The following is a 26,765-nucleotide window of genomic DNA, read 5'->3' on the forward strand; positions in this document are numbered from 1 at the left end:
AGCACGTGTGGACTCCAGGACTGCCCGTAGCAGAGGGAGGAAGATGGAGAGTGTGACTGAGGGGACATGGGACAGTTTACGCCAGAGATTACATGACAGGATCCGGCAGACACTGAGGGACCTAAACTTCTCCCACATGACCCCAGTGCAGGTAGGGTCCCCGTTAACCTTTTCACCGCTGGAGTGGGAGATTGTAAGAGATGTCAGACTCCCAGAGACCAAAACCAGTGAGATTTGGGAATTCCATATAAACAACAGTATAAATGGGCAAAGGCAAACAGTCAGTATAACATGTATTGCATTCAGCAAAACATTAATCATGAACATTACACAATTAAAACATGCAACCTACAAATGATAAATCAAACTTAGAAATGCATTGAATTTACAATTGTGTTTAAAATAAGATGATCAGTATAAATGATGCTGCAAAACCCTCTGGGTACATTTTCCTAAACGTCTTGTTTATGTATATCAGCTTACAGGGATGTTACAAGTTCTTAGTACCCCACATTGAACATTAAAACATAGCGGTGCTTAGTGTGGTGGGAAAAAAAGAATATTTCAATTTCCCTGTTGCCTGAATTTGAAAGCTTTTTTAGTCCATGGTGCATAAAGGGGAATTAATATGGGGAAAAGGAGAGACACACCTAATTGTGTAGTATAAATAAGAGTGCTGAGACGTGCAATCAGTTATAAAACTTGTGAGTCTTATATTGTCTTTTTTAGTTTTCCTTTATGCACCATGAACCTATTCTGACGTGTGTGTGTGTGTGTGCGTGCGTGCGTGCGCGCGCTTCCATGTATATTGTACAAAGTGATGTGAATGTGGCTGTTGCTAATACATAAGAATATACATACACATTTTGGCATCTCATTATAGGGCCAATAGATACCTGTCTCTCACAATATACAGTACATTTGAAGGAGCTTGTAAGTTTTGGAAAACTCTGTTCATGATAATTTCATCTGACGTTGAAAAGTGTTAAGTGCATTATACTGTCATTCAATGTTGCCATTGGATGAAAGCAGTGCAGGCCGTAAAGATCTTTTTGCAATCTTCTAGTATTCGCTGATCCCTGCCCCTATTATGTAACCATATTACTTTCACAGCAAGAAAAGTATTTATATGTCCGGCTGTTATTGCTGTAGCTCCAAAGTTTTAACTTCGACTGTCAGCTCTTCTGGGCTTTTTCCTAATGTTTACTTCTGTCTGTAGCGCTTATTCCATTATGTGTCCTATTATTTTGTCACATGTATTGCTGTTGTGCAGCGCTGTGTATACAAATAAAGATATGCACGCATCCAACTCTGATGGTTTTTATTTCTATTTGTAGTCGGCGACGATTCCTCTGTTCATGAGCAACAAAGATATTGCAGCGGAAGCGGTGAGTGTGCGATCCCTTTCCTTGGCGGACTGCAGTACTTGTAGTCGTAGAGTTAATATAATGGGTCGGTTATCCCCAAGTGTCTTACTGCACTACAGTTGTAAGGAAGCTTTTTCTTCATGCAAAGGGTGGTGAATACGTGGAATGGCCTCCCAACGGAGGTGGTAGGCGCTGATGCAGTAAGGGAATTCAAACATGCTTGGGGTAGACACAAGGCTATCCTAGATACGAAAGAACGCCCCAAGGATCAAATAGGGTCTGAGGTTTTATAGCAGATAGGAAACTGGGCAAATGGGTGAGTCAAGTGATTCTTAACTTCCGTCACATTCTGTGTTTCTATGTGACATGGAATGTTTTTAAACTTCACTTTGCGTGTTTATCACATGTTGTGAAAACTGCTCCTCAAACGTGTGTGTTTCGGGGTGGAAAGGAATAAAGACGTAGGTGGCTTCCGTTACACGATTCTCAACTATTCTCTCTTTATAAACCTCCTGCAGGTAACTGGAAGCGGCAAAACGCTGGCTTTTGTAATTCCGCTTTTGGAAATTCTCCTGAGAAGAGAAGAAAAGTTAAAGAAAAATCAGGTAAGCTTTTATTTCACACCCCACATCCACTATGACACGTTTGGGCAACTCCAGTAAGGGCCACCAGCAGGGCAGGTTTTCTGGATATCCCTGCTTCAGCACAGGTGGCTCAGACTGAGCGACTGATTAAGCCACCTGTGCTGAAGCAGGGATATCCTGAAAACCTGCCCTGCTGGTGGCTCTTGAGGACTGGAGTTGCACACCCCTGCACTACGCTGTACTTCCTGTAATCTCTTTAGAACTGCAGGCACCTCTACCTGTATTTGCCAAACAGTTGGGTGTCTTTATTTGTGTAACTTTGCCACCCACTGACATTATCTGCACATAATGTGAAGCCGCAGTCCACGCTCTTCACATTTTATTTATTTGACTTCCTTTAAGATGTCTTCCCAAACCTGGCTTTTATTTTTGAAGTCCGACGCTCCATTCACGAGATATTAAGTGTCCCAGGAGGTTAAAATGAAGCTTTCCCTAAAACCTTGGTAACCTCAGATGCGAAAGATTTAGGAAAATCAGGATTTTAACACTAACAATATTTATTTTCTCTCTTGGTTTTAAAGAGCATGACATGCTCACGGAGTATGATACCAACGTTATGAGTTAAATTCATATGGGGGGATGGCGGATTACTTTTTTTTAAACCATTTTTAAACTAAGTTCCCAGTGTTGCTTTTTTCGCCCTTCTGCAGGTGGGAGCTATAATAATTACACCAACGCGTGAGCTTGCTGTGCAGATAGATGAGGTGCTGTCATGTTTTACTGAACATTTCCCACAGTTTAGGTGAGTGCACTTTTGTTCCCATGTAGTTTTTGTGCCTTCACCCTGTATCGCTCTGCAGTTCCGTATTGTGACATATATTCAATGCGGTGATTCTACCAATCTTAGCGCAGTGTGAAAACTGTGGCCATGTTGTAATGAAGGAGCCGCCCCCCCTTGCAGACTCATGTGGTAGCCAAGGGATTTAGGCCCAGATCCAACAACAGTGCTAAGCTTTAGCATGCCTCAGTTCCCATTCATTTCAGTGTAAAGGCTTGCTAAATCGTAGCACCGTTTTGTGGATCTGGCCCTTTCTGCTCTGTAACACTCATCGCATCGATCCTAGAGAGCTGGAACTACATTTTAATATCATTTTTTGAGACACCTTGCCCGCTGACCAGATAAAAAGCCATCACCACCTTAGTGTGCAGTGTTCTCTTCCAGTGCAAATAACCGTGTTTCTCTTCTGTCCTTTGTCCAGTCAGATTCTCCTCATCGGCGGCAGTAACCCGGTGGAAGATGTCAGGAAGTTTAAAGAACACGGGTATGTGTCCCGAGCCCGTCACTGCGCAGAAATGTTTCTACAGTGCACGAATTAGACAAACTGCGCACCTTTCCACAACACAATCCTTTATTAATGGCGACTCAGTTGATGACACATCCAGGATATGAATATGCTATAGGGAATACGTACAATTCCCTTTTGGAGGTTGAGATTTGTGTTACTTCACCTTACATTGTTATAATAGTACACACTGAGCACTATTAATTACTTTATTTATATTATATAGCACTGTGTTTTTAGCGCCTATCTGAATCACTTGGGTTCCTAAGACTCAGTCGATGAGCCAGTGTCTTTTTCCCCCCTCTGTTACACAGGGATTAGTTTTATCCCTACTTACCACTTAGAGTGTGAGCTCTTCGGGGCAGGGACTTATTTTCCTAAATGTCTACTTGTATGTGTGAGGCGCTTATTCCTGATATGTTACAGCTGTAAAGCGCTGTATAAATACACATCCTAACGGGGTGTCTCCTGCTTGTTTGGGATAGGGGGAACATTATTGTGGCCACGCCGGGCCGGTTGGAAGACATGTTCCGGAGACAGGCGGACGGGCTGGATTTGGTCAGCTGCGTGAAAACACTGGATGTCCTGATCCTGGACGAAGCAGACAGACTGCTGGATATGGGATTTGAAGCCAGGTGCTGTACGCTTAATAACGGAGGAGTTCTGCAGCTGCCGGGAGATCACTGAATGCGGGAAACCTCTGACTCGCTCGCATTTGTAATCTTGATCTTTTATGTGATATAGATTATTCTAGGTCAGAGGGTTCTCAACTCCAGTCCTCAAGACACCCTCCCCCCCTCCCCCAACAGGTCAGGTTTTCAGTATATCCCAGCTTCGGCACAGGTGGCTCAATCAAAGACTGAGCCACCTGTGCTGAAGCAGGGAATGATTGAGCTATCTTTGCTGAAGCAGGGACTGATTCAGCCACCTGTGCTGAAGCTGGGATATCCTGAAAACCTGACCTGTCGGGGGGGGGGTCTTGAGGGCTGGCGTTGAGAACCTCTGTCTTAGGTAAGTTATTCATTGAAAAGCTTGAACTACTAACAGTAATCAATCAGCATTTGATCTGCTGTTCAATAACCACTTGCACATTTGAGTGAATGATCCCTTTAGTACTTGGTTTGAAGAGATTGCTGAATGTCTGCAGATCAGGCTTTAACATTATCAGTTGAACAGTCAATCTTCAAACCAAAGCTGGTGAGCCAGGCATACATCAATCCCCTGACGGCTCATAAACCCTGCGACAGCGGCAGCAAAATAAGTGATCCCTTCACTGCCGTAACATTGCGATTATCGACCCTCTGGCATTTAAAATGCTTCATTTCACCCACTGACTCCCGCAGGTACAGAGCCGTGCGGCTCTTGCAGCCGTGCCTCCCGAGTTTGCTAACATCAGGTAACCTCAGAGGCAGCCCTGTCAGTCTGCGGGGCTGAGATCATCTCTGCTTCACATTTTGTAATGTTTCCGTTTTCAGCATAAACACCATCCTGGGTTTCCTGCCCAAGCAGCGCAGAACGGGGCTGTTCTCGGCCACGCAAACGCAGGAGGTGGAGAATCTGGTACGAGCCGGGCTACGCAATCCTGTCCGAATCGCGGTGAAAGAGAAGGGGGTCGCTGCCAGCTGCACTCAGAAAACACCCACCCGCCTGCAGAATTATTACATGGTGAGGGGTTCCCCCGGATGTGAACTTACATTTCTACTGGGTTTCTAAAATATCCCAAAGAATAAGGAAAACCGCTGCAAGTCGGGTAATAAAAATTTAGGGACGATTTGAGGACAATTCATTTAGGACAACCAGGTTATAAGATATAAAATTGGGAAGATGGATTCATTATAATATAAAAACACAATTCTATTTTCAGTGAGAACGTGCTTTTTTGTTTTTATTGAGTTTTCGGGGGGAGGGGGGTACAAAAAGCAAAAAAAGGTTTGGGTAGGAAGAAGTAATTGGGTTACAGCTTAGTACAGTATATAGCAAGATACAGTTTGCACCGGATATTATGCAGTTGTTTAATGCGTAGAGGTGCTATCTGATCCTGTACTACAGCCGGGTTTGATTGGTTTGATGTACATGATACGGCTTTCTGCTGAACACATACTGTACCATGCACTTGGATGAACCCATAAATAATCTTTAGGGTCTTGTCTCCAGCAATGGATGCGGTTTAGAGCGTTAGTAGATTTTAATTGTGAGCGAGGGCGGTTTCCTCTGAGATCCATGGATCCCATAACCCCCGGAGTGCATTCATATCATGCAGTCATCGTTTCCAATACCATAGTTTGATTCATTCTATTTCTAATTTCCATCATTACTGGAGCGGGTCGATCCAATGAAAGGTTTATACAGCATCTGGTGGCTGAACGAACGTGCGTCATAAGATTGTGTTACTTTGTTAATGCTTCGGGGTCGCTTATGAAGTAAAGCTATAGCTGGGTTTGGATGAATTGCCTGGAGTACAAATTGGTTCCATAGAGTTTTTAGTATGGGACATTCCCAGGAGGGATGAGAGAAAGTGTCCCGCACTCCACCATTTCCAAAACCCTGTGATGAGGTCTGAGGATATACTTTCTGAAGTTTCCCAGTGGTGAGATACCATGTATAAAGTAGTATGTAACCGTTCTCTTTCACAGTGGTGGTAGAGCGAGCTGATATTGTCTCCCAAATCTTTTCCCAATCACCAGGTTCCAGTGCTTTTATTTTAAGCAAAATACCACTTTATATGCCTCTCTTTGAGCTACAATTTATTACCATTTCTATATCCTATTGGATGCACGCAGCTCATTTCCCAGTTTAAAAGAGGGTTTTCTTAAGTGACATATTTTGGAAGTTGAACTTGACATCCTGCCAGTGTGAACCCCAAGAGGCAGATCCGACACTCCCTTTTATATCTTGAGGTCACTCCTAAAATCCGCATTTCAGTCTCTGATCCAAGTTTCCTTTTTTTCTGCGCAGATCTGCAAAGCTGATGAAAAATTCAACTATCTGGTGGGATTCCTGCGACAGAGGAAACAGGAGAAGCACCTTGTGTTCTTTAGGTATGCGTGCAAACTGTGGGGCAGTCCATCTTCTACAGGACTGGGATTGGGGGCCCCCAGAGATATGACACACGTGTCTGCCCCTGGTTCCTGCGATACTTACTGGTGATGTTACAGGTCACTTCCTGGTTTTTAAAGGGGATTTAAATGGCCGTCCAATAGGAAGCCACAACCGATGATGTTGCAGATTTTCTATTGGCTGGAGAATTGGCAGCCATTTTGTTTCCCCTGAGCGAGATTGAACCCCAGTAAATTGATCGATGAGTCTCCCCGTAGCTGAAAATAATGATGTTTAGCTTCGTGGGACCCCAATGCCCCCCCCCCCCCCGTAATAAAATTGGCTAAAAAAAAATACGAGCGGAGAAGCTGCTCCTTTTAATTTATTATCTGCCAGCCGGGGACCTGCGCTGCCGCCGTTTCTCACCCGCGATGCTCCTGTCCCCATGTTTGCTGCAGCACCTGCGCCTGCGTGGAGTATTACGGGAAAGCTTTGGAAGCCCTGGTGAAAAACGTGACGGTCATGAGCATTCACGGGAAGATGAAACACAAGCGCAACAAGATCTTCACGGACTTTCGGAAGCTGGACAGGTGAGCGGCGCAGCGTCTTGTCGCATGAAGTCTCGCATCATTGGTCACTGCGTGGCCCGGAAGTGGGGGTGCTTTCAGGTGGAATTTTCAGCACCGAAGGCGCACATGCGCAGGCGATTTACCTTGACCATGTGACCGGAAAGGATGAGCAATGAGTAATCTATTAGCACATAATTTATAATATATTACAATTCAGTTACAACATACACTGTATATATGTAGGATACAGGATCAGTGAGGAGCTGACAGACTGGGTCTTACTGTTTACTGCAGGGGAGCGCAAACTGGGGGGCGCAAGATTTTCCTGGGGTGGGGGGGGGGGGGGCATGGGCGGTTGCAGAGGCCCAGCGCTCTTCCCCAAAGCAATTAAATTAAATGCTGGGGGATCGCGTGAGACCTCTGCATACCTTGTCTGTGGTAACGCGGCGTCAAATGGCGCCCAAGGTAAGGAGGGGGCGCTAGAAGGGCAGGAGAGCAGCCAGGGGGGCACAGGGGGAAAAGTTTGCGCACCCCTGGTTTACTGTATAGTTTTTAAAGTATATTAACAACAAACCGTCAGTCTTACCCCTACCCCCAGCGCTGCCATGGGAACCATGCACAATTGCCCCTTTTTCGTTCTGTGCATCACTCGGCGTTGTCGCAGCGCTGTCAGAATTTGCAACGTTTGTTGGTATTAGAGGCTAACGCCCCCAGACCCCAAATCTGGGGTTTTCTGGAGAGGAGAAAATCTTTGGCGAATCACTCGCAAAATGTGACCGAGTTGCGATTCATTTGGCGAAACCGCGAATTGATGGTGGAAATGTGGGATGTGCCTTCCTGCGCCGCCCCCCTTATTTTGAAGAAAAAAAACGGGGGGGGGGGGGGGGCCCTGAAACTGAACCGCGATAATTTGAGCTTCAGGGACCCCCTGCTTCCCGAAGTACGTACTGGGACGGTGGCACCGGTACTGGTTCCTATGGACCCACGTGAGGCCGGGGATTTAAACCTCCATGAATTATTGGTGAGGATCTCCAGATGCTCTGGGGCTGAAATGAATGCGGGGTAACCCCGGAGACCCCTGGTTTGCTAGAGATGTAATATGAAAGGGTTACGGGGGAGGACAAGGCTCCTTTACAAGTTCTGCAAACTAATTCGCCAGGCGCCGGTCTGGCAAGTGCATTTTGGGGATTTATACAAAGCTGTGTGTGATATTAACTAGATGAGGGATGGCTAACTCCAGTCCTCTAGGGCCATCAACATGTCAGGTAGTCGGGATATCCCTGCTTCAGCACAGGTGACTCAGTCAGGGATATCCTGAAAACCTGGCCTGTTGGTGGCCCTGGCGGACTGGAGTTGGCCTCTGGTGATGTACGTGTTGGTGATAATCTCCGGGCAGCATGCTTTGTTACAGCGGGGCCGCACGCTCCTCTCTTTCTCTTGCAGTGGTATTTTAGTTTGCACCGATGTGATGGCTCGGGGGATTGACATCGCTGAAGTGAACTGGGTCCTGCAGTACGATCCCCCCAGCAATGCCAGGTATGTCATCCTTTAAATCCCAATGTCTCGTGTAAAGGTAGGAGGGCCTTTAACCCTCAAATTTACTGTGTACTATGGGACGAAAGCCCTTGTATCTGTTGGACGAGGCTACATCTTATCCCTGTAACTATCCCTGGCATTTAATGGTGTCTGTTTCCCAGTCCCCTCTGCTGCACAACAAATAATCATTTCAAACATTACTGCTCTTATATGTTATATTTAGTGAATCCCACAGGGCTCCTGGTGTTACCCACTCAGCAGTTAGGATTGCGTCTTACTGCAGGTTAAAGAATGTTACCCTCCTGCTACAATAAAGGGGATACAAACCTTTGTTAATCATTGTGGATATAGTAGCCGTGTGGGTCCTGACACTGGGCTTGCAGAGCAGCCCCTTACCCCTTGATCCTCCGTGCAGTCGCGTTCCTTCCATAGAAGGTGACCTTGAGACCGCTGACCCGCTTTCCCTTGCAGCGCCTTTGTTCACCGTTGCGGACGCACAGCCCGGATTGGCCACCATGGCAGCGCGCTCGTGTTTCTGCTTCCCATGGAAGACGCGTACGTCAGTTTCCTTTCAATAAACCAAAAGGTGACTTTATCCTTCCACGTTAATGTCGTTTGTTTACAACAAAAGGATGTGGCGGGGGGTGGTGGGGGGGGATATTTAGTTGTGTTGCCGAGTTTAACGCTCTCTCCTTTTCACATCAGACCCGGCCATTTCAATGTCTGCCTCCTTAGTATATAAATGTTATCCGTGGGATTTCCACGCTGCATTCACTTTAAAGCAGAATTATTTGTTTTATCCAATACCTTCCTGATGACTGAATCAGTTTTGTACTTTTATTGTCCATGACTGTTCCAAGATACGCGAAGTTGAATTGTGATATTTGAATATAGTTCCCCCTGTAACTATTTCCTTTGTCATAATCACACCCGCTTTTAATTCGTATAAAACCGTTGGTGCAAGAATTTATTTTTATAGGTTCCTGTTGAGTGTTAGGGGATTGCGTTTTCTAAAACTTTGCACCTTTTATTAAACGTTGGTGACAAAAAGTAACCAATTGCAGATCTCAAAATAGTCAGTAGTGGATTTTCCAAGCAGGGCGATTGGAATTATTATAATTAATTATAATGGAGATATTATTGAAGTAGCGGAAATGAGTTGTAAGTTGTGATCCTTTTTTAATGGATCTACAACAGGGGTGAGCAAACTTTTTATGCCGAGCCCCCCTTTTCATCCATGAAATTTCTCGGGCCCCCCTGCCTGATGTAATCAAAATCACATGACGTCAGTGCATGTGCAGTGCATGACGTCAGTGCGAACCAGCTTTGTAACGCCCCCGCCACGCGTCTACAAAAAAAGTATTTATAGCACAAATTACATAACTTAAAAATAAATATTATAATATTTGTCTAATAGCGTTCCCATTTCTGCTGTATTATTAATCTCTCTCTTCCCGCCACATTAGAACACCTCAGGACCTCTCGAACCTCTTCCAGTCTCTCCCTGTATTTCTCACTCCCCCTCCAGTCCCTCTCTATTTCTTTTGACAAAGTCTCTAAACGAGACGAAACGCGTCAAGAAGTACCTTGTAGCAGTTTTTGTCCTGTGCTGTCATGCACTCATTAAACATGGACTTTTAGATTAACAGCGTGTGGACTCCCTGTTTCATATCCTGACGGCAGCTGTGCACCGCCTGATTACCCGCTTTCTACCTCTCTATTCCTCCCCTCAGTGTCTCCCCCTCCCCCCCACTCTCTTTCCCTCCCCCCAGTGTGTGTCTCTTTCTCCCTCCCCCCATTGTCTCTCACTCTCTCCCCTCTTCCAGTCTCACACTCCTCTTCCAGTCTCTCCAACTCCCTGTATTTCACACTCCCCCTCCAGTCCCTCTCTATCCCTCCCCTCAGTGTCTCCCCCCACTCTCTTTCCCTCCCCCTGTGTGTCTCTCTCTCTTTCTCCCTCCCCCTAGTGTCTCCCTCCCTCCATTGTCTCTCACTCTCCTTCCAGCCATTGCCTCTCCCTCCCCCCAGTGTCTCTCTTGCACTCTCCAACCAGCTATTGTTTCTCCCTCCACCCGGTGTCTCTCTCACACTCTCCCTCCAGCCATTGTGTGTCTCTCTCCCTCCTGCCAGTGTCTCCCTCCCTCCCACCAATGTCTCTCTCATCCCCATCCCCATGTAGCTCTTTCACCCCCCCTCCCCATGTCACACTCACTCTCACCCCCCTCCCCATCTCACACTCTCACCCCCCTCATGTCACTCACACCCTCCCCATGTCCCAGTCTCACACTCACTCCCCCATGTCCCAGTCTCACTCTCCCACCCCCCCATGTCCCAGTCTCACTCCCCCCCCCATGTCCCAATCTCACTCCCCCACCCCCCCATGTCCCAGTCTCACTCCCCCCATGTGCCAGTCTCACTCCCCCATGTTCCAGTCTCACTCACCCCATGTCCCAGTCTCACTCCCCCCATGTGCCAGTTTCACTCACCCCATGTGCCAGTCTCACTCACCCCCTCTCCCCATGTCGCTGATGCAGGAAGCAACGAGATGCTGCTGTGTACTGTAGCACAGCGCAGCACAGCGCCACCTAATGGCCAAAAGAAAAATTGCAGCTGCAGCCGGCTTTTTTCCCTCTGCTCCTGGCAAAATCGCCGCTGCTTCCTGCGCCCCCCCTAAACAATCTTGCGCCCCCCAGTTTGCGCACCGCTGATCTACAAGATCCTTCTGCGAGACTGTGAAGTAGGTGCGGAAATCTCACATCTCGTCACGTACACGTTGGAAGGTTACTGTAAATATTATTTTGCTCCTTTTTGAAGTCCCCTTGACCTCCACCCGTGAGGGGTGACCGCTGTATTCCGAATGCGCACTTGAATAATCTTGGCGACCGGCAGAGTTTATGGATCCGCTACGTACCGCCGCTCGGTAAAGGTTTGTCGCGAGTACGGGTCGCACATTCTTGTTGCCTAAGTGCAGATCCCCTTCTTTTCCGTAGTGCCCCCTGCAGGAAATGACGCTGCAGAACAGTTCTGTGGATCACCTCCCGAAGCTGAGGACCATTGCTGCCTCCGACCGCGCGGTGTTTGAGAAAGGGATGAAGGCGTTTGTGTCCTTTGTGCAGGCGTACGCCAAACACCAGTGCAATCTAATCTTCAGGGTGAAAGGTATGGCGTGTATTCTGTCATATCGCCAGCGTACATCCCGGTCGTCTGTCGGATGTCTTTATATTTTAGTCCAAAATGTGTTTGCCGCCGAAAAATGTAAGTGGCCGTTAAGTCGTAAAGCAGCGATTCCCCCAGATTTTAACTCCTATAGTGTTCATATCCCGCACCCCAAGCACTTTGTGTTAAAAATCATGATTATCGTAATCTCCAGCTGCTGAGGTTAGCAGGGTAACGATGGAGCTGCTCTGGGGAGAGCTTGATTTTAATCTCCCGGACACTTCAGGGCTTATTCTATATCGGCCGATATCGTCTGAAATTCCCCACTAACTTCAATGGGGAGTTACATCCAAAAGATGGCCCCATCGGCAGCAGCAGAGGAATAAGCCCGAAAATACGCCAAATGCTTCTATCTCCTGAACGGAGCAAAATAATTTAATATGAACACCGAGTTAGGCTGCGTTCATAGAAGGACAAGCAGCGCTGAGCCGTGCGGACGCTCCGCGCTGAGCCCCTGCATCCTCAATGAGGATGCCTTGAGAGGGGGCTCACGCGAGTGTCCGCAGGCGTGCTGAGGCTTTGGAATTTTCAGCCGAGCGCCAAGCTGTTTTTCAGCGCACTGTCGGCTGAAAACATCCAATCAGCCTGAAGCAGCGTCAACGTCACGGCGCCGTGATGTCGGTGCCGTGACGTTGACGTCAGTGCGTCGTGGGCGATTGGCCCAGCGACGTCACTGCCCCACCTCCAACCACCTCCCCCCGGCTTCCTTCGCGCACGCTGGCTCGCCTGCAAGTCCATGGAATCGCACTGACTGAAGCAGGCGAGCCTCAGCGTCAGCGTGCCTCCGCTCTGCTGAAGCCTCTATGGCCCCGGCCTTAGAAAGGGCAGGGAGAGATCTCGTCAAGCAAGGCTGGCCAAAGCCAGTCCTCCAGGGCCACCAACAGGACAGGTTTTCAGAATATCCCAACTTCAGCACAGGTGGCTCAATCGAAGGCTAAGCCTCTGATTGACCCACCTGTGCTGAAGCAGGGATATCCTGAAAGTCTGATCTGTTGGGGGGGGGGTCTTGAGGACTGAAGTTGGCCACCCCTGTCAAAGCTATAACGGACATGTTTCTCTCTCCCTAAGAAGTAATGTTATCCCTCAGTCCCTCTCTCTGCTTATATTGCGACCTGTATGTATTTGGATGGACTTCACGTAGCTTTACTTTAATGTCGTGAACACCTTTAGTTTCCGTCATTTCATTTTCTTCCCTACACTATATATGTATATATTCTGTTTGACACTGGTGTCCGTTGTATTAATTCCCTGTCCCCGTTTCTCCCTCGCTCAGTTCTCTCCCCGGCAAAAAAAACAAGTCACTATTTTTTTTTTAATGACTGCTGCACAGTGTAATGATTCTGAGTATCTCTGTGCATTTCTTAATATCATATTGGGTAGTGTCAAACGTATACATTTTACATAGAAATACTTAATAGTACTTTATACTACGGCACATTTATTAAGGGTATACACTGCTTAAAGCAGCAGTCCAAGTAACGTGTTGAAGCAGGGGGTCTCCAGACCTGGACTGTGTTTATTTCCACTCCGGGGACCCCCTGCTTCCAGAGATACTTACCGCCAAAGGGGGTACCGGTATCTGTGCTGTTTAAAGGTCCTGATCACGTGGGCCAATGGGAAAGTGCAAGGGATGACGTCACAGCTTCCTATTGGCCCGTGTGACACGGGACATTTAAGCCACCATTTCGATAGCCCCACAGAGCCCAGCCGGAGCTCCTACCCCCTACGGCGGTCAGTATCTCTGGAAACAGGGGGGTCCGGGAGCTGAAATCAACGTGGTTCAGCTCTGGAGACCCCCTGCTTCAATACCATATTAAAAAAAAGTCTTTTGGACGGAATTTTTTACAGAGTCGTTTTTTTCGTGGTTGTTTTTAGATTTGGATTTTGTGTCTCTCGCCCGGGGCTTCGCTTTGCTGAAAATGCCCCGGATGCCGGAGCTCAAAGGAAAAGACTTCTCCGGTTTTGTACCCACTCCCATCGATACGTACGCCATCCCGTACAAGGACAAGAACCGGGAAAAGCAGCGCCAGAAGCTGCTGCGGGAGAGGGAAGAGAAACGCCAGCAGGAACAGCAGCAGGAGGGAGAGAGGCGGAAAACCTTCACAAAGAACAAAGCCTGGTCCAGGCAGAAAGCCAGGAAGGACCGGAGGAAGAAGGTGGCGGTGAAACGGAAACACGAGGAGGTAAATGATATACGTTTTATTCCCTGCCATTGTTTTATTAATTAGACCTTGGATACAAAGTCATGTTTTCCTTGTACTGTCTTAATATACGAGAGGCGCCCCTTTAATTCCATATATTGAGACTGGACATATTCTATGTGCAGGGCTGCGTAAACTGTCGGTGCCACACAAGAAAACCCATTATTATATAGCATGCGTTCCAAACTCCCATTAGCTGTTAACCAGCACCCTAGAGGAGGGAAAGCAAGTGGGACACGATCTGAAATCTGTAGAAAGTAAAAAGATATAAATTGAATAGAAGATGAGGACACTACAGTAATGCAACACATCCCCAGCAAGCAACGTAGGGTGGGACGTGCCCAACTTGAGTGTGTTTTGTGCGTCTTTAATTTGATGCACCGCTGTTTATGCGTCGCGCTGTGTATATGATCATGGTCTTCTTGACCTTGGCAGGGTTCGGATGTCGATGACAAGGATGTGGATGAGCTACTCCGTGATACCAAACTGCTCAAGAGGCTGAAGAAGGGGAAAATCAGCGAGGAGGAGTTCGAGAAGCAGCTGACTGCTGGGAAACAGACTGAGGAGGGATCTGGGGACTCCGATTGAACTAGTTGCTTGTGGGGGACACTTTTTTTAATCTGCCCCCTTCCGTAGCAGGGTCAGGGAGCAGCTTTACGTTGGACTAATACCGTTGGAGGTTTGAAGTGTTACTCAAGGGCAGACACTTCTTCCAGCACCGTGAGTGGAGAGGTGCTTCCTTTTAATGGACTAACATTGGAAGTCTTTCCGGCATTAGCTGCACTCGCCGCAAGTCTTCAAATGTACAAGTGAAAGTGTAAACATATCTAACCGTGCTCTCGCCTTTATATTGACTGTACATAAAACCTCTACGCTCCTCGTGTAGATGATACAGAACAGTGTTTTATTGTTGGCCAGAATTCAGCGGCTTATTTTGTTTAAAGCCAAATCCCGTTTACCCAGCTACGGTAGTGTTAGTTTCCATCAGTGTGAGTTTCAAATAAGATATTTCTCAAATGGCGGCTTTTGCTGCCTGAAGGGCATTCAGCGGTCAGCCCTGCAGCTGTTAAAGAGCACGTGTAACAATGTTTTATAAATGTTTTGCGCAAGAGGTAGAAAAGGGGTTTATTTTGTCTAACAATTACCATAAAAGTATTGCAGGCTTGTTACTAATATTATAGGCGTACATCACATGTCACACCTGCATCATCGCCACCCTTATTACACACAGCCTCATTATCTGGTATTCTTAGTTATAGGAATAAAGACACAACACCGCTAATATCTCACTGGTTTAACGCTCTTCAAAATAAAACATTACAGGTAAAGTTTGATGAGTTCGTCACTGATTGCGGAGGGGGTCAGAACGCCAAGGTCGGTGAAGAGCAGCGTGATTAGTGAGGGAGACGTGTAGTCAATCCATGGGTGCTCCGTCGTCAGGTCCTTGTTTTCTTGCTGGGTGTTCGCTTTGTACTAAATAGGAAGGAGCGTCCGTTAGCGATCCTACAAATACTATCACGGACTAGATCTATATGCACGCAGCTTGTTCAAAAGCTGCCTGGGTTCCTGCTTCCTTAAACATGTCATGCTCTCAGATACCTGTCACAGTGTGTGGCCTAATGCAAAGCTCTAGCAAGCAACATTAACCCCTCCCGGCAGAGAAGGTGTTAATCCACCAACCCATGCTTCCAAAAACAAGAGACTAAAATGTATGCGCCACAGGTCACAAGGGCGAGCGTTCGAACGTTACAATGTATCGCTTACAGCGCACATCCGCTCACCTTAAAAGTGTCGGGAACGTCTCGCTGATTGAGAGGAAAGAGTCGTACAAACTTAAAGCTTTCTGCCACCACGTAAAAAGGTTTGTTCTGCGCCTTGGCACACACGCCCATCTGATTGGTTCCAATCTGTTCATAGGCAAAACACACACACTATGAAAAGACTCGTTTATAGACCAATATACACAAACACGTGTAAGATGTATAATCGCCCACACACACGGTTCCGAGGAATGGGCGTAGCTCACGGGAATTGGTGAAATAAGGTCATTATAGTGAAGTCAGAACCAAAACCAACGTTTCCATCCACCGATCGTCATGAGGGTGGTGAAGATCAGTGGCTCGAAACGTAGGTTTTCGGTTCTGACCTATATATTTACCTTATTTCCCCAATGTGCTGCGTCCATTCTTCTGAACCATGTGGTCGGGTTGATACTTTATTACTTTGGTTACGATACGTGCCCACGTCAGTGTATATTTTCATACCTACTTGAGGTGGTGCCGATCGTTTTCAATATGTAATTACATTATAAACACACGTGAATGCAAATAATACATTACAGGGCACTTTGTAGTACAAAGGTTAAACATTCTGCATATTATTTTGGCTGGGACAGCTTTCATGGAAACAAATATATCTTGTTTGAAAGATTTGAAGTGCAAAACCAGTGTAGTATAGGGAGCACAAAATGCTAAGCACTAACCAATGCACTCATATTTCAGATATAAATTGTGGGCCTTGTATCTCAGCCCCTGGATACCATTCGGCTCCGGTGCTGGCACTGGCCGGTTAGTATCTCTTTCCTGCAGAGTGTTTGTGTGCTGAACATGTCCCTGTGCGCTCCAATCACCGGTCACCTTCTCCGTCAGGTCCATGGCTGCTCGTTAGTGCGAAATACCGCAGACCCTTCCCAACGCGTTTCCCTGCTCCCTCGGACGCTCTACACCTCTTTGTTCTTCCCCCCCCAAGAATTTATTTTAAGAGCGCTACAAATCTTTGAAACAAGATAAGAGTAAGAGGAACCTTTTTGGAGGATCTTAGAAGAGAAGCAGCAGAGTAATGTGATATTGGATTCATACCCAAAACGTAATGCTGTGTGAATAACAGCCTTACCTTATTAATTATTCCTCCGCTCTCAACTACTCCTTCAGCTCCCACAATAACCAGGTCTACCTTCTCCATGATGTAACTGTTTAGCAAGAGGAGGAAAGTATTAGACGCACGTTAGGGCCACCAGCTTCCAAACGAGTATCCACAGCATGTATTGCACATACCCAACAGCAGCGTCAAGGATCATTGTTGCTGGCACTTTACGGATTCTTAGGGCCTCCGCCATCTCTTTGCTATGGGAGAGAAAACAGAACAGTTACCAGCACTGGATAAACACACTGTGTGATATCTGCACACCTGAATGTAATAATCCACTTTCAATCCGTAAGTGTCTCAGGAGACTAGTGTACGGAGTTAATCTCCTTTTATTCCTAGTGTCCAGTCTCACTGCGCCAATATGGCGGCAGGTAATCTGCTCTTCGTGCGAGTGATTGTAACGCGATGTCGGAATGTTTCCTCCGCTGTTTGTGTATTAGGTGTGATGCTCTTTATCCCATATTGGATGTAATCCATGTATGCCAATCCTGTATAGAATTGTGTATGTGACTCTGGTTCATCTCTAATTTAAAGCATCCATCATACTCCCAAAATAAAGTGGTGGTGGTTTTTTTTACATTATATGAGCCAGGGGGTCCCTGGGGCTGAACTGCATCAGTCAAAGCTTCCGGGACCCCCCGATTGCAGAAACATCCATTAAAAATAATAATTTTGCCAGTACTTTCAAGAAAAAAAACAAAATGGCTCTAGTTCCCCCAATGTCATCTCACGACGAAGCCACTGCATTCTATTGGCCACCAGACCACGTCTGACCCAAGTGGCCTCATTGTTTCACGTGGGTCAGGATTCTTGTAAGGGAATTTTAAAGTTTAAGTTGGGGACTGTAACTTCGAGGGCCGGGGTTCAGCTCTGGGGGGGAAACCTCTTGTTTGAAATAAGGATAGACATAAATAAAAGAAAAAACAGAGCAGCACATGGATTTCTGCTTTAAATCCCCACATGGGCATCGCAATCTATTAACCTTTCAATGTCCCAAATCATAGTAGCTGTAACATGGGCTTTCTGTTCGGGTTGTAGCGGGGGGGGGGAGATTGCATTCTGTGGCGCGCTGAACGCAATCTAAACAGAAATGGAATGAAATAGGGAACTTCTTGTATTGTCGCGCCGAAGATAAATCACAACCTGGTGGAGTGGCTGGTGCTCAAAGGGTTAAAGAGGAGTCTCTCCAAGGTCGCAAATAAACAGGCAGTGACACAAGCCTTATCCTAAACTTGAAGCTGTGATAGGAGTTTCACAGTGAACAGGAGAATGGGCAGCTCAGGGGGGCACAGCGATTCTTATCCGCCACCGAGTTCTGCATTCCACGTGATGTCCCCTCGTTCAGCTTCTGCACCTGCTCACTGCTGAGAGGGCAGATTACACGCATGTTCCGACTTCCTCACCCTGAGAGGTCGGGCTGGGATTCCGTGACGTAGACGCTGAAACGCTTCTTCGCAGCTGCAGCTTCCTCCAATACTCGCAGGACCACCCGGGAGTAACCGTGCGTTAGGATTTTCTGGATATTCGGAGCAAGTTACAAGTTAGCTATTTAGGGCACTTTTCCCCCCACACACTCAATCCCGCATTAACTACTATTCAAAGGCAAGGGCAGTCCACGGGAAACCGACCCCCAATACCCCTTATCAGAGTTTAGTATTCTATAAAAAATGTTGATGATAATGCTACAGTTATTAGGGGTTAATCCTTGCCACTAGTGCCTCGTTTAACAGCCTATAGCGCCTTTGCTCAGAGTTCTAAATAGAGCCTTAGAACAGCGCACATACGGTTAACATTTTAGCTCACACTAACGTCCCCTCTTACTTACAGCTCCGTCCTTAATAAAGGGGTGGCATAGCTTCGCGATTTTGTTCCTAGACAGAGATATTCTCTTTAGAAAAAGCTCCCCTCTTTCACTCATTTTTATTTTGCATTTGTCATAATCCTGAAATAGAAACACACAAAAGAAACGGAATAGTCCATCACAATCATGATGAGCTTATAAACAGCAGATACTTCCAGGACATGAAGTTTAAATTATCTGTGATAAGACTAATGTTTGTGTAGAATTTAACATAAAGGCTTTTAAGTTATTGCAGGGGACTGGGTTATCTGCTGGAAACTCAATTGTATAATGTTCTATACACAGAACTTGTCCCAGTTGCTGCATGCCTGCAGAAGGCAAAGACACGTGGCACCATCAGGAGACAGATGTCACTCCCAAACAGCCTTAAAAAGCTGCATATTTCAGATTTCCATTTATGAGTATTGCTATAGATATATCCTATATCTGTTACTCCACCTCCAGAATGATGTCTCCATTACGTTTTACCTTCTCTTTTTTTGGCTTACAACCTCTTGAAACATTTAACACAATTTAAACAAGGGGTGGCCAACTCTAGTCCTCAAGAGCTACCAACAGGTCAGGTTTACAGGATATCTTCGACTTCACCACCTGTGCTGAAGCAGGGATATCCTGAAACCTGACCTGTTGGTAGCCCTTGAGGACTGGAGTTGGCTACCCCTGTTTTAAAACATTTAACGCAAAGCAATGTGTTAAAAGCCACCCTGGCAGGATTAAAATTAGGCGGAAATCCCATTTTATACTTGGACAGTTTCATATCTTTTCCGTACTTACAGAGTGCTCCAATTCAGATGTGAGTGTGATAAACCTCACAAAAAGTTCTCCGCCGGATGACACCGCAACGGATGAGTCCACCTTCGAGAGGGTTTTACTTGCATCTTTTAGACTCCCTATCAAGCCTTGGAGCGTTTCACCTGCAAAACATAAAAGCATTTCAGCCCAATACTATTACAGCTGCTGCTGGCTGCAGCATATCACGATTACTTTACAGATACACCGCACAGGATTTCGGAAATACTTGGGATAGATATGGAAATAGCTGTATAGGTCTACGGCTTTATCCCACATTATGAAGATGAACAGATTAGCTGGGCCAAGCAAGTGTTTCACATCAGCTGTTAGATTCTTTGTTTATGTAGAAAAGGATAGGTGGTTTTTTTTGTCACTTTTGTACCCAACATAACCTTCTTGTCTCCGTTTAGCAGCTGCACCATGCAGAATAAATAACCAAGGTCTGACTTATGTATCTAATAAGGATCCAATCCCTCTTTCGGATTGGTTTTGTAATGGTTTGCTCTTCCTTATCCCAGGCTTTGCTGTATAAAGTGTTGTTTAAAGTTTGAGTTGCCGTATTGGTCCTAGAACAATGGAGAGGAGTTGTAGGTTGTGACATTTTTAGGAGACATAAATGAGAGTTCTAGGTAGATTAAATAAATCGGGTACACAGCTTTTAATACCTCATAGGTGACTTCAAGTGCACGGCCATCTATCAAGAACCATATTTACTTTACTGGTGAGACATATGAACCAGGATTGGGGTAACTCAATTCCAACAGAGAAACAAGTTCATCATTATCATCATACAACAATATAAATATATATTAATATTACCTGTATCCTTCTTCAAAAACTCCAACAAGGTTCTGATAGCTGCAACTGCAGTAGCAACATCTGGGTCTTTCACCCGTTGACCTTTAAAATACTGAATGATCTCTAACACGGGACAAAATATGAGCATCAATAAATTATTTTTATTTTTTTAATTCATCCAATGTCATTGCAGCATTATAGTATTTATTAGTGTTTTTCAGGATCCCAAAGAGTTAGATAGCAGCCAGTGAAAGGGTTAATCAAACACAACCTTTAATTACTAGTTCAGGAGTGACCAACTCCAGACCTCAAGGGCCACCAACAGGTCAGGTTTTAAGGATATCCCTGCTTCGGCACAGGTGTCTCAATCAGTGGCGTGCTGAAGCAGTGATATCCTTAAAACCAGACCTGTTAGGGACTGGAGTTGAGAACCCCTGTACAGTACTAGGTGAAGGGATATCCTAACACACGGCTTTTCAACTAGTGGCTCCTGTGGGGTCCTCACGTGGCCCTTGGTTGTGTCCGACCATGATCATTTCATATTAGCTGCTTACGTGCAGTTTTTCACGCTAAAACTATTGGTAATATAAATATATAATGGCAAAATGTTGAAATATAATCATTTAAGTCTTTAAATGGCATTACAATAACCTTGTGGTCCTTCCTGCTCCTCAATGTGTTCTGACCTGGCCCCTTCGGAGGAGAGCCTGATCATAACATATACGTACAGCTGGATTTTACTGGGTGGAAATGAAAATGGAGTGTGTTTCATAATGAAGAGAAATTCCGGTGTGACAGCAAACAGCCAAATGACGTCAGATCCAAGGTTGAACACAGTAGCTTTATTCATATGAACACACACAGGTAAACCAGCAGGCTGCAGCACAGCCTCCTCCTCTACGCGTTTCACGCTCTGCTGGCGCTTCGTCTAGACGAAGAAGATGCGTGAAACGCGGAGGAGAAGGCTGTGCTGCAGCCTGCTGGTTTACCTGTGTGTGTTCATATGAATAAAGCTACTGTGTTCAACTCTGCATCTGACGTCATTTGGCTGTTTGATGTCGCACCGGAATTTCTCTTCATTTCTTCATGTTCACCTTGCCGGATGCACGCTGCGGGACTGGCTACTGAGGAGCTGCAGGACCCAGGACGGATGAGCTGACAGGGGTAAGATTGCTTTCTTTGCCCCTGAGCCCCGACCTCCCTAGTGGTCCCATGATGCTCCTTATGCCTCACCTTCAGCCTATTCACACTTCCTAAGTGTGTTCATCATTCGGCGCAAGCCAGAGCGCATGACAGTTCATTCATTCTTTCATAATGAAGAAGCCTACTGATATCGTTGCAGCCAGCATGGCTGGAGATCTAGTTCTCATTATAATCAGGAATGTTGGCGATTCCATCCTGAGGCCGACAGCGAGACAATCACACCTGGGATAGACTAAGGTTATGTATATCTTCATTTGTATACAGGGTTACCACATTCTACTGAAGGCTAACCCGGAGATAACATTTTTACATTTAGCGCTTACCTTCAGCGACGGCAACTCCCGGACATCTCCCCTTGCAACTCCTGTCAATATAGCTGCGCGGCCTCAAATGGCGCTGCATTGCCATGACAATGGGACTCTACGTGACATCACGCGGCGTCAAGTTGCCATGACAATGGGACATCTTATGGCGCCAAGGCATCACGCGCCACGTCGTGTCTCGTTGTCATGGCAACGGTGATCACGTGATGTAGAGTTCCCGTTGACACCGCACAGCCATATTGACGGGAGTTGCTGGGGGAGATGCCAGAGGATGCCGCCGCCGCCGCCGCTGCCACCGCCCGGATCTTTACAAGGCAAATCGTAGCCCGGCGATACGTGGCCAAAACCCTTAGTCTCCGGATCAAACCCGGAGTGGTGGCGACCCTGTTTGTATAGCGCCGTGCATGTCCATAGCGTGTCGCAGCAATAATACACACGTCAAGAGACATAATGGGAAGAAGCGCTACAGATAGAAGAGTAAACATTAGGAAAAAGAAGACCCTGTTACAAAGAGCTTACAATCTAAGTGGATAGTTAGTTCTATCCATAATAATGATTTAAATAAACAAAGCACTATTGGGGCCGTAATAATAACCCCAGTGCTATAAAAACCAGTGCATTGGGGCCCTCAGTATGTGCTTATGTTGCTGTGCCCCACATTAAATATGGCTGCGCAGCGGTTTCCCAAACTACCTTCCTCATTCATGGCTGGAGGCCTCGTGTCTCTGTCACCGGATGATTCTTGCTCACCGCCAAAGGGCGGAACCAAAGAACCGCAGAGCAGGGGGAAGGAATTCCGTGCCGGACCCGCAGTGTACAGCGAGCCTGAGGGGCCGAACCGCGAACTTCGGAGTCCCGCTCATCACAGGTTACGTCATCAGGCAGCGACATGAGTTGTTGACGTTTTCCGGCTGCAGAGAGTCAGGGGGATTGTTATGGACTCGGGTGAGAAAAAACTGTGGGAGACAAGCAATATATACATAGGGCGGGGCACACGGACATTAGGAACACATACATATTACCTCCTGTCATAGGACATTAGGCACACATACCTGTCACCTCCTGTCATAGGACATTAGGCACACATACCTGTCACCTCCTGTCATAGGACATTAGGCACACATACCTGTCACCTCCTGTCATAGGACATTAGGCACACATACCTGTCACCTCCTGTCATAGGACATTAGGCACACATACCTGTCACCTCCTGTCATAGGACATTAGGCACACATACCTGTCACCTCCTGTCATAGGACATTAGGCACACATACCTGTCACCTCCTGTCATAGGACATTAGGCACACATACCTGTCACCTCCTGTCATAGGACATTAGGCACACATTCCTGTCATAGGACATTAGGCACACATACCTGTCACCTCCTGTCATAGGACATTAGGCACACATTCCTGTCATAGGACATTAGGCACACATACCTGTCACCTCCTGTCATAGGACATTAGGCACACATATCTGTCAAGACATTAGTCACACATCCCTGTCACCTCCTGACATAGGACATTAGGCACACATACATGTCACCCCCTGTCATAGGACATTAGTGACACATATCTGTCAAGACATTAGTCACACATCCCTGTCACCTCCTGACATAGGACATTAGGGACATATACCCTATGTAACTGTCATATTTTTAATTAAAGATACATCAATGACACATTTGTCACATTTTATCGTACAGTTATCAGGGTCACATACCTGACAAATCTTTCTATGACAGAGACATCAGGGACATATATCTGTCACCTACTATATCAGATACACGAGGAACCTCGCCCCTGCTCCTTAAGGACATATATACTGTACAGACCATTAAGGGGGACATACCGCTGATTCCCCAAGGTGTTGTGACACCAGGGACACATATCTCCCACTTGCACTCCCCTTAACACTGTCACTCTGTGTATTTCCAGAAGACGAAGTTAACCTTTTAGTTATCGTGGTCGATGTGAATCCTATTTGGTGGGGACAGCAAGCGCAGAAACAGTCCCAGGTACAATATGTCATCAGCAATGACTAATCTTGTACTTGTGACCCTCACTCTGCTGCCGTCCAACAGCTGTCTTTGCCTGTTGTGATCAGTTTTGCTGTCTCGTTATGCAACAGGTTACACTGCCAAAATGCATCGACACAGTGCTGGTGCTGGGGAATGCCCACCTGTTCATGGGCCGTAACAACAAGCTGGCTGTGATTGCTAGCCATATACAGGAAAGGTAAGCTGGAGCACATTACGGGGAGCACATGCAAACTTTATTCAGTCACTTTATTAGACCAACAAATGAACGTTGTCCTAGGAACATGTGTCTTATTCCTGGTGCTTGATGCCTTTTAAACCACATTTAGAAAAAAATATATAGGCGTGCTAATTTGGCAATTGCCAGGACATGTCACCAGCAACCTTTAAGTCCTGTGTTGGTAATGTACTGCTAATAACTTCATGTAAATGGCTACATTAGTGGGTCAGTGTCCTCTGCTTTTGTTCACACGTGTGTGCCTGACCAGGCACTGCTTTTGTTATAATGAATTTACTCATAAGATGTAGAGGTCGGCCCTGTCTTTCTATTCCAAGAGAACACTGCCAATATTAAGTTAGTAGTTACGGGGTTATATATATATATACATATATACATATATATATATATATATATATATATATATATATATATATATATATATATATATATACTTGTACACACACACTTAGGTGGGGAGTAGTTTGAATTCCAGTGTCAGCTCCTTGGGATCTGAGCAAGTCAGTGACAGTCGCCAACATTTAATTGTAAGCTCTTCCGGGCAGGGTATTGTGCCATGCAAAATTCTGAGTACCTTGAGAGTGCTATACAGGTAGGAAATATCACTGTATACATTGTCTTGGTGGATGAAGACGCGCTTGCAGTTGAATGGAGCAACATGAAAGTTGTGTGTAGATGTATTTTTTGATACATGGGTGTACAACGCTTGATCCTTCCCACATAGCCGGCTCTTATTTCCCGGGAAGCAGTGGAAATCTGGGGACCTCTCTGCTGAAGCCTGTATCCTGGAATCCAATGTGTCCGGCAGTAAGGACGGCAAATACGAATTGCTGACCGCGGCCAATGACATGATCGCGGAGGACATCAAAGATCTCATGACCAAGAGTAAGAGAGCACTGTTAACCCCTTCAGTGTTGGAGGGGTGAAGGCACTTACCGATCACTGCAAAAATCGAGTTACGTCGCATGGTTAATACACAGTGTAGATGATGTTGGAAAAAAAAGGCCCAACAAGTTCAATTCAATGTGGACGGGTATCGTAAACGTTTCCGTAAAGGTGCAGCCCCTTCTAGGAGCAAAGGGAACTCTTAGCAGCGGTTTGTTTAACCCTGTTGCTGCGAGTGGGGCCTGCAACGCAATACGTAAAACAAAAAATAGCGATGTACGATTTAAATCTTGCTAATGAAGCAAATGACATTAGTACGTTGTTTGAAAATGTTGTTTTGCCCGCGGTGTAGGACTGCCCCCGAAGGAATTACTACGGAACGCAAATATGGCAACCTCACTTCCTCTAGATCCACTGGAAACCAGAATGTATTAGTTCTGCGCTGAAGTCTGTGCCTTTTTGTGTGTAACATGCTGTTTTACAACATTGTCTTGTGTCTGGCTTTTGTGTGCAGCAGGAGACATTAAGGGCCAGCAGACAGAGACCCTGTTAGCAGGATCCTTGGCGAAAGCTCTATGCTGTATCCTTTTAAACATGAGCGTTGGAATGAAATGTCGTCTACGTGCGGGAGATGTGTAATAACATATTGAGTAGCTGTTTATTATGATGTGTTCAAAGCCTCTTCTTAGGCTTCTTGTTTGAGACAGATCATTTCTGATCAGTGTAATGTTAGGTACACGGGGTGAAAGATACACTTCGCCCCCACATTTGTAAGAGTGTTTAAAGGAGCAATTTAAGCCGTTTTTTTTACACCATATTGAAGCAGGGGTTCGTTTCAGCTTCGGGGACCCCCTGCTTCCAGAGATACAGACCTCCGTCAGGGGTGCCATAGCCACTCTGATTGGGCTAGCTGGGGTTAAAGTTTAAAGCTCCCGCTTCACAAGGGCCAATAGGAAGCCGAACCGGATGACGTCATGGCCTCCTATTGGCCCACAGGGCGCGGTAGCCTTGAAACATATATACACATACACACACATACACACACACACGACATGGGACACAATGATAAACAGGAATCCATTCCAACAAACAATTATACTGTATCAATGGGAACATGTTCTACAATGTAAACGAGTCTAAAACCGTGAAGGTTATTTGTTTCTGCAAGTGCATATTTCTGAAAATAAAAATGTCCAGATATTAACAGGATACACAAGGAGTCTAAAGGTACTGTGTGTGTGTGTGTGTGTGTGTGTGTGTGTGTGTGTGTGTGGTTTGATATGATTATCCTGTTTCCCTTATGATTGTAGCTGAAAGCTGTTTTAAAATGTTGTATTTTGTACTAGGAACTGCTCATGCGAACGGTCATTTTGCCCTGTTATAAATACAAATAGCTAACTTACTAATCAGCATTTTTTAGCATACTGCTTCTTTGGCTTTGCACCCAATTTAGTGTAATCATCAAAAGGAGCCATACAAAGGCATAAAATATTTATTTTTCGAGGTCTTGTCAAAGACTGAATGGCACCTAGAGATCTCCGGAAGAGAACTAGCTCAGAGTATGACGGGTAAGGGGACATTTCCAGGTCCTGTGTACCTGTATTTTTAGAAGTGGTGGGAATATTAGGATGTGATTCATGAAGCTCCGATAACGGGTATCGATGTTCGATCAGCGTTAACTGCCATTGACTTAAATAGTCGTTATCGGAGTTTTGTGACCCGCACCTCTAATGGGCTTATTCCTTTGTGTTTTTTTTCTTTTTCGTTCCCTATTGAAGTCAGTGTGGAATTTCGGCTTAAAATTTCCCCATTGGACACTTCAGCTGATATAGAATAAGTCCCTAAATGTG

At 46.0% G+C, this 26,765-nt stretch overlaps 3 protein-coding genes across 5 annotated transcripts in view; 2 read left to right on the plus strand and 1 right to left on the minus strand.

The window, feature by feature from the left end:
* DDX55 (DEAD-box helicase 55) lies at window positions 1-15,318 on the plus strand. Its single transcript, XM_075568352.1, has 14 exons — window positions 1-151; window positions 1,338-1,388; window positions 1,886-1,972; window positions 2,662-2,753; window positions 3,211-3,273; window positions 3,780-3,929; window positions 4,770-4,959; window positions 6,250-6,332; window positions 6,789-6,920; window positions 8,343-8,435; window positions 8,907-9,021; window positions 11,426-11,594; window positions 13,527-13,834; window positions 14,288-15,318. The coding sequence occupies exons 1-14, from the start codon at window positions 44-46 to the stop codon at window positions 14,438-14,440; spliced, it is 1,794 nt and encodes a 597-aa protein (XP_075424467.1). The 5' UTR covers window positions 1-43; the 3' UTR covers window positions 14,441-15,318.
* EIF2B1 (eukaryotic translation initiation factor 2B subunit alpha) lies at window positions 15,132-22,605 on the minus strand. The gene is made up of 9 exons (XM_075568356.1): window positions 22,448-22,605; window positions 20,250-20,351; window positions 19,413-19,552; window positions 18,603-18,719; window positions 18,181-18,293; window positions 16,906-16,974; window positions 16,745-16,820; window positions 15,634-15,759; window positions 15,132-15,325 (listed from the first exon to the last, which is right to left on the minus strand). Exons 1-9 carry the CDS (start codon window positions 22,458-22,460, stop codon window positions 15,170-15,172), a joined length of 912 nt encoding a protein of 303 aa, XP_075424471.1. The 5' UTR covers window positions 22,461-22,605; the 3' UTR covers window positions 15,132-15,169.
* The window catches only part of GTF2H3 (general transcription factor IIH subunit 3), a 9,462-nt gene continuing 5,250 nt past the window's right edge, over window positions 22,554-26,765 (plus strand). Inside the window, exons 1-6 of one of the 3 annotated variants that reach the window (XM_075568353.1) lie at window positions 22,554-22,699; window positions 23,692-23,771; window positions 23,885-23,991; window positions 24,755-24,915; window positions 25,430-25,495; window positions 26,113-26,142. In XM_075568353.1, the coding sequence (XP_075424468.1) occupies window positions 22,690-22,699; window positions 23,692-23,771; window positions 23,885-23,991; window positions 24,755-24,915; window positions 25,430-25,495; window positions 26,113-26,142 (454 nt within the window). In that variant the 5' untranslated portion in view covers window positions 22,554-22,689. The remainder of the gene's footprint in view (window positions 22,700-23,691; window positions 23,772-23,884; window positions 23,992-24,754; window positions 24,916-25,429; window positions 25,496-26,112; window positions 26,143-26,765) is intronic. The other 2 variants (XM_075568354.1, XM_075568355.1) reach the window with 2 other exon arrangements.

This window comes from Ascaphus truei, chromosome 13 (assembly GCF_040206685.1).
Source record: "Ascaphus truei isolate aAscTru1 chromosome 13, aAscTru1.hap1, whole genome shotgun sequence".
Taxonomy (NCBI): domain Eukaryota; kingdom Metazoa; phylum Chordata; class Amphibia; order Anura; family Ascaphidae; genus Ascaphus; species Ascaphus truei.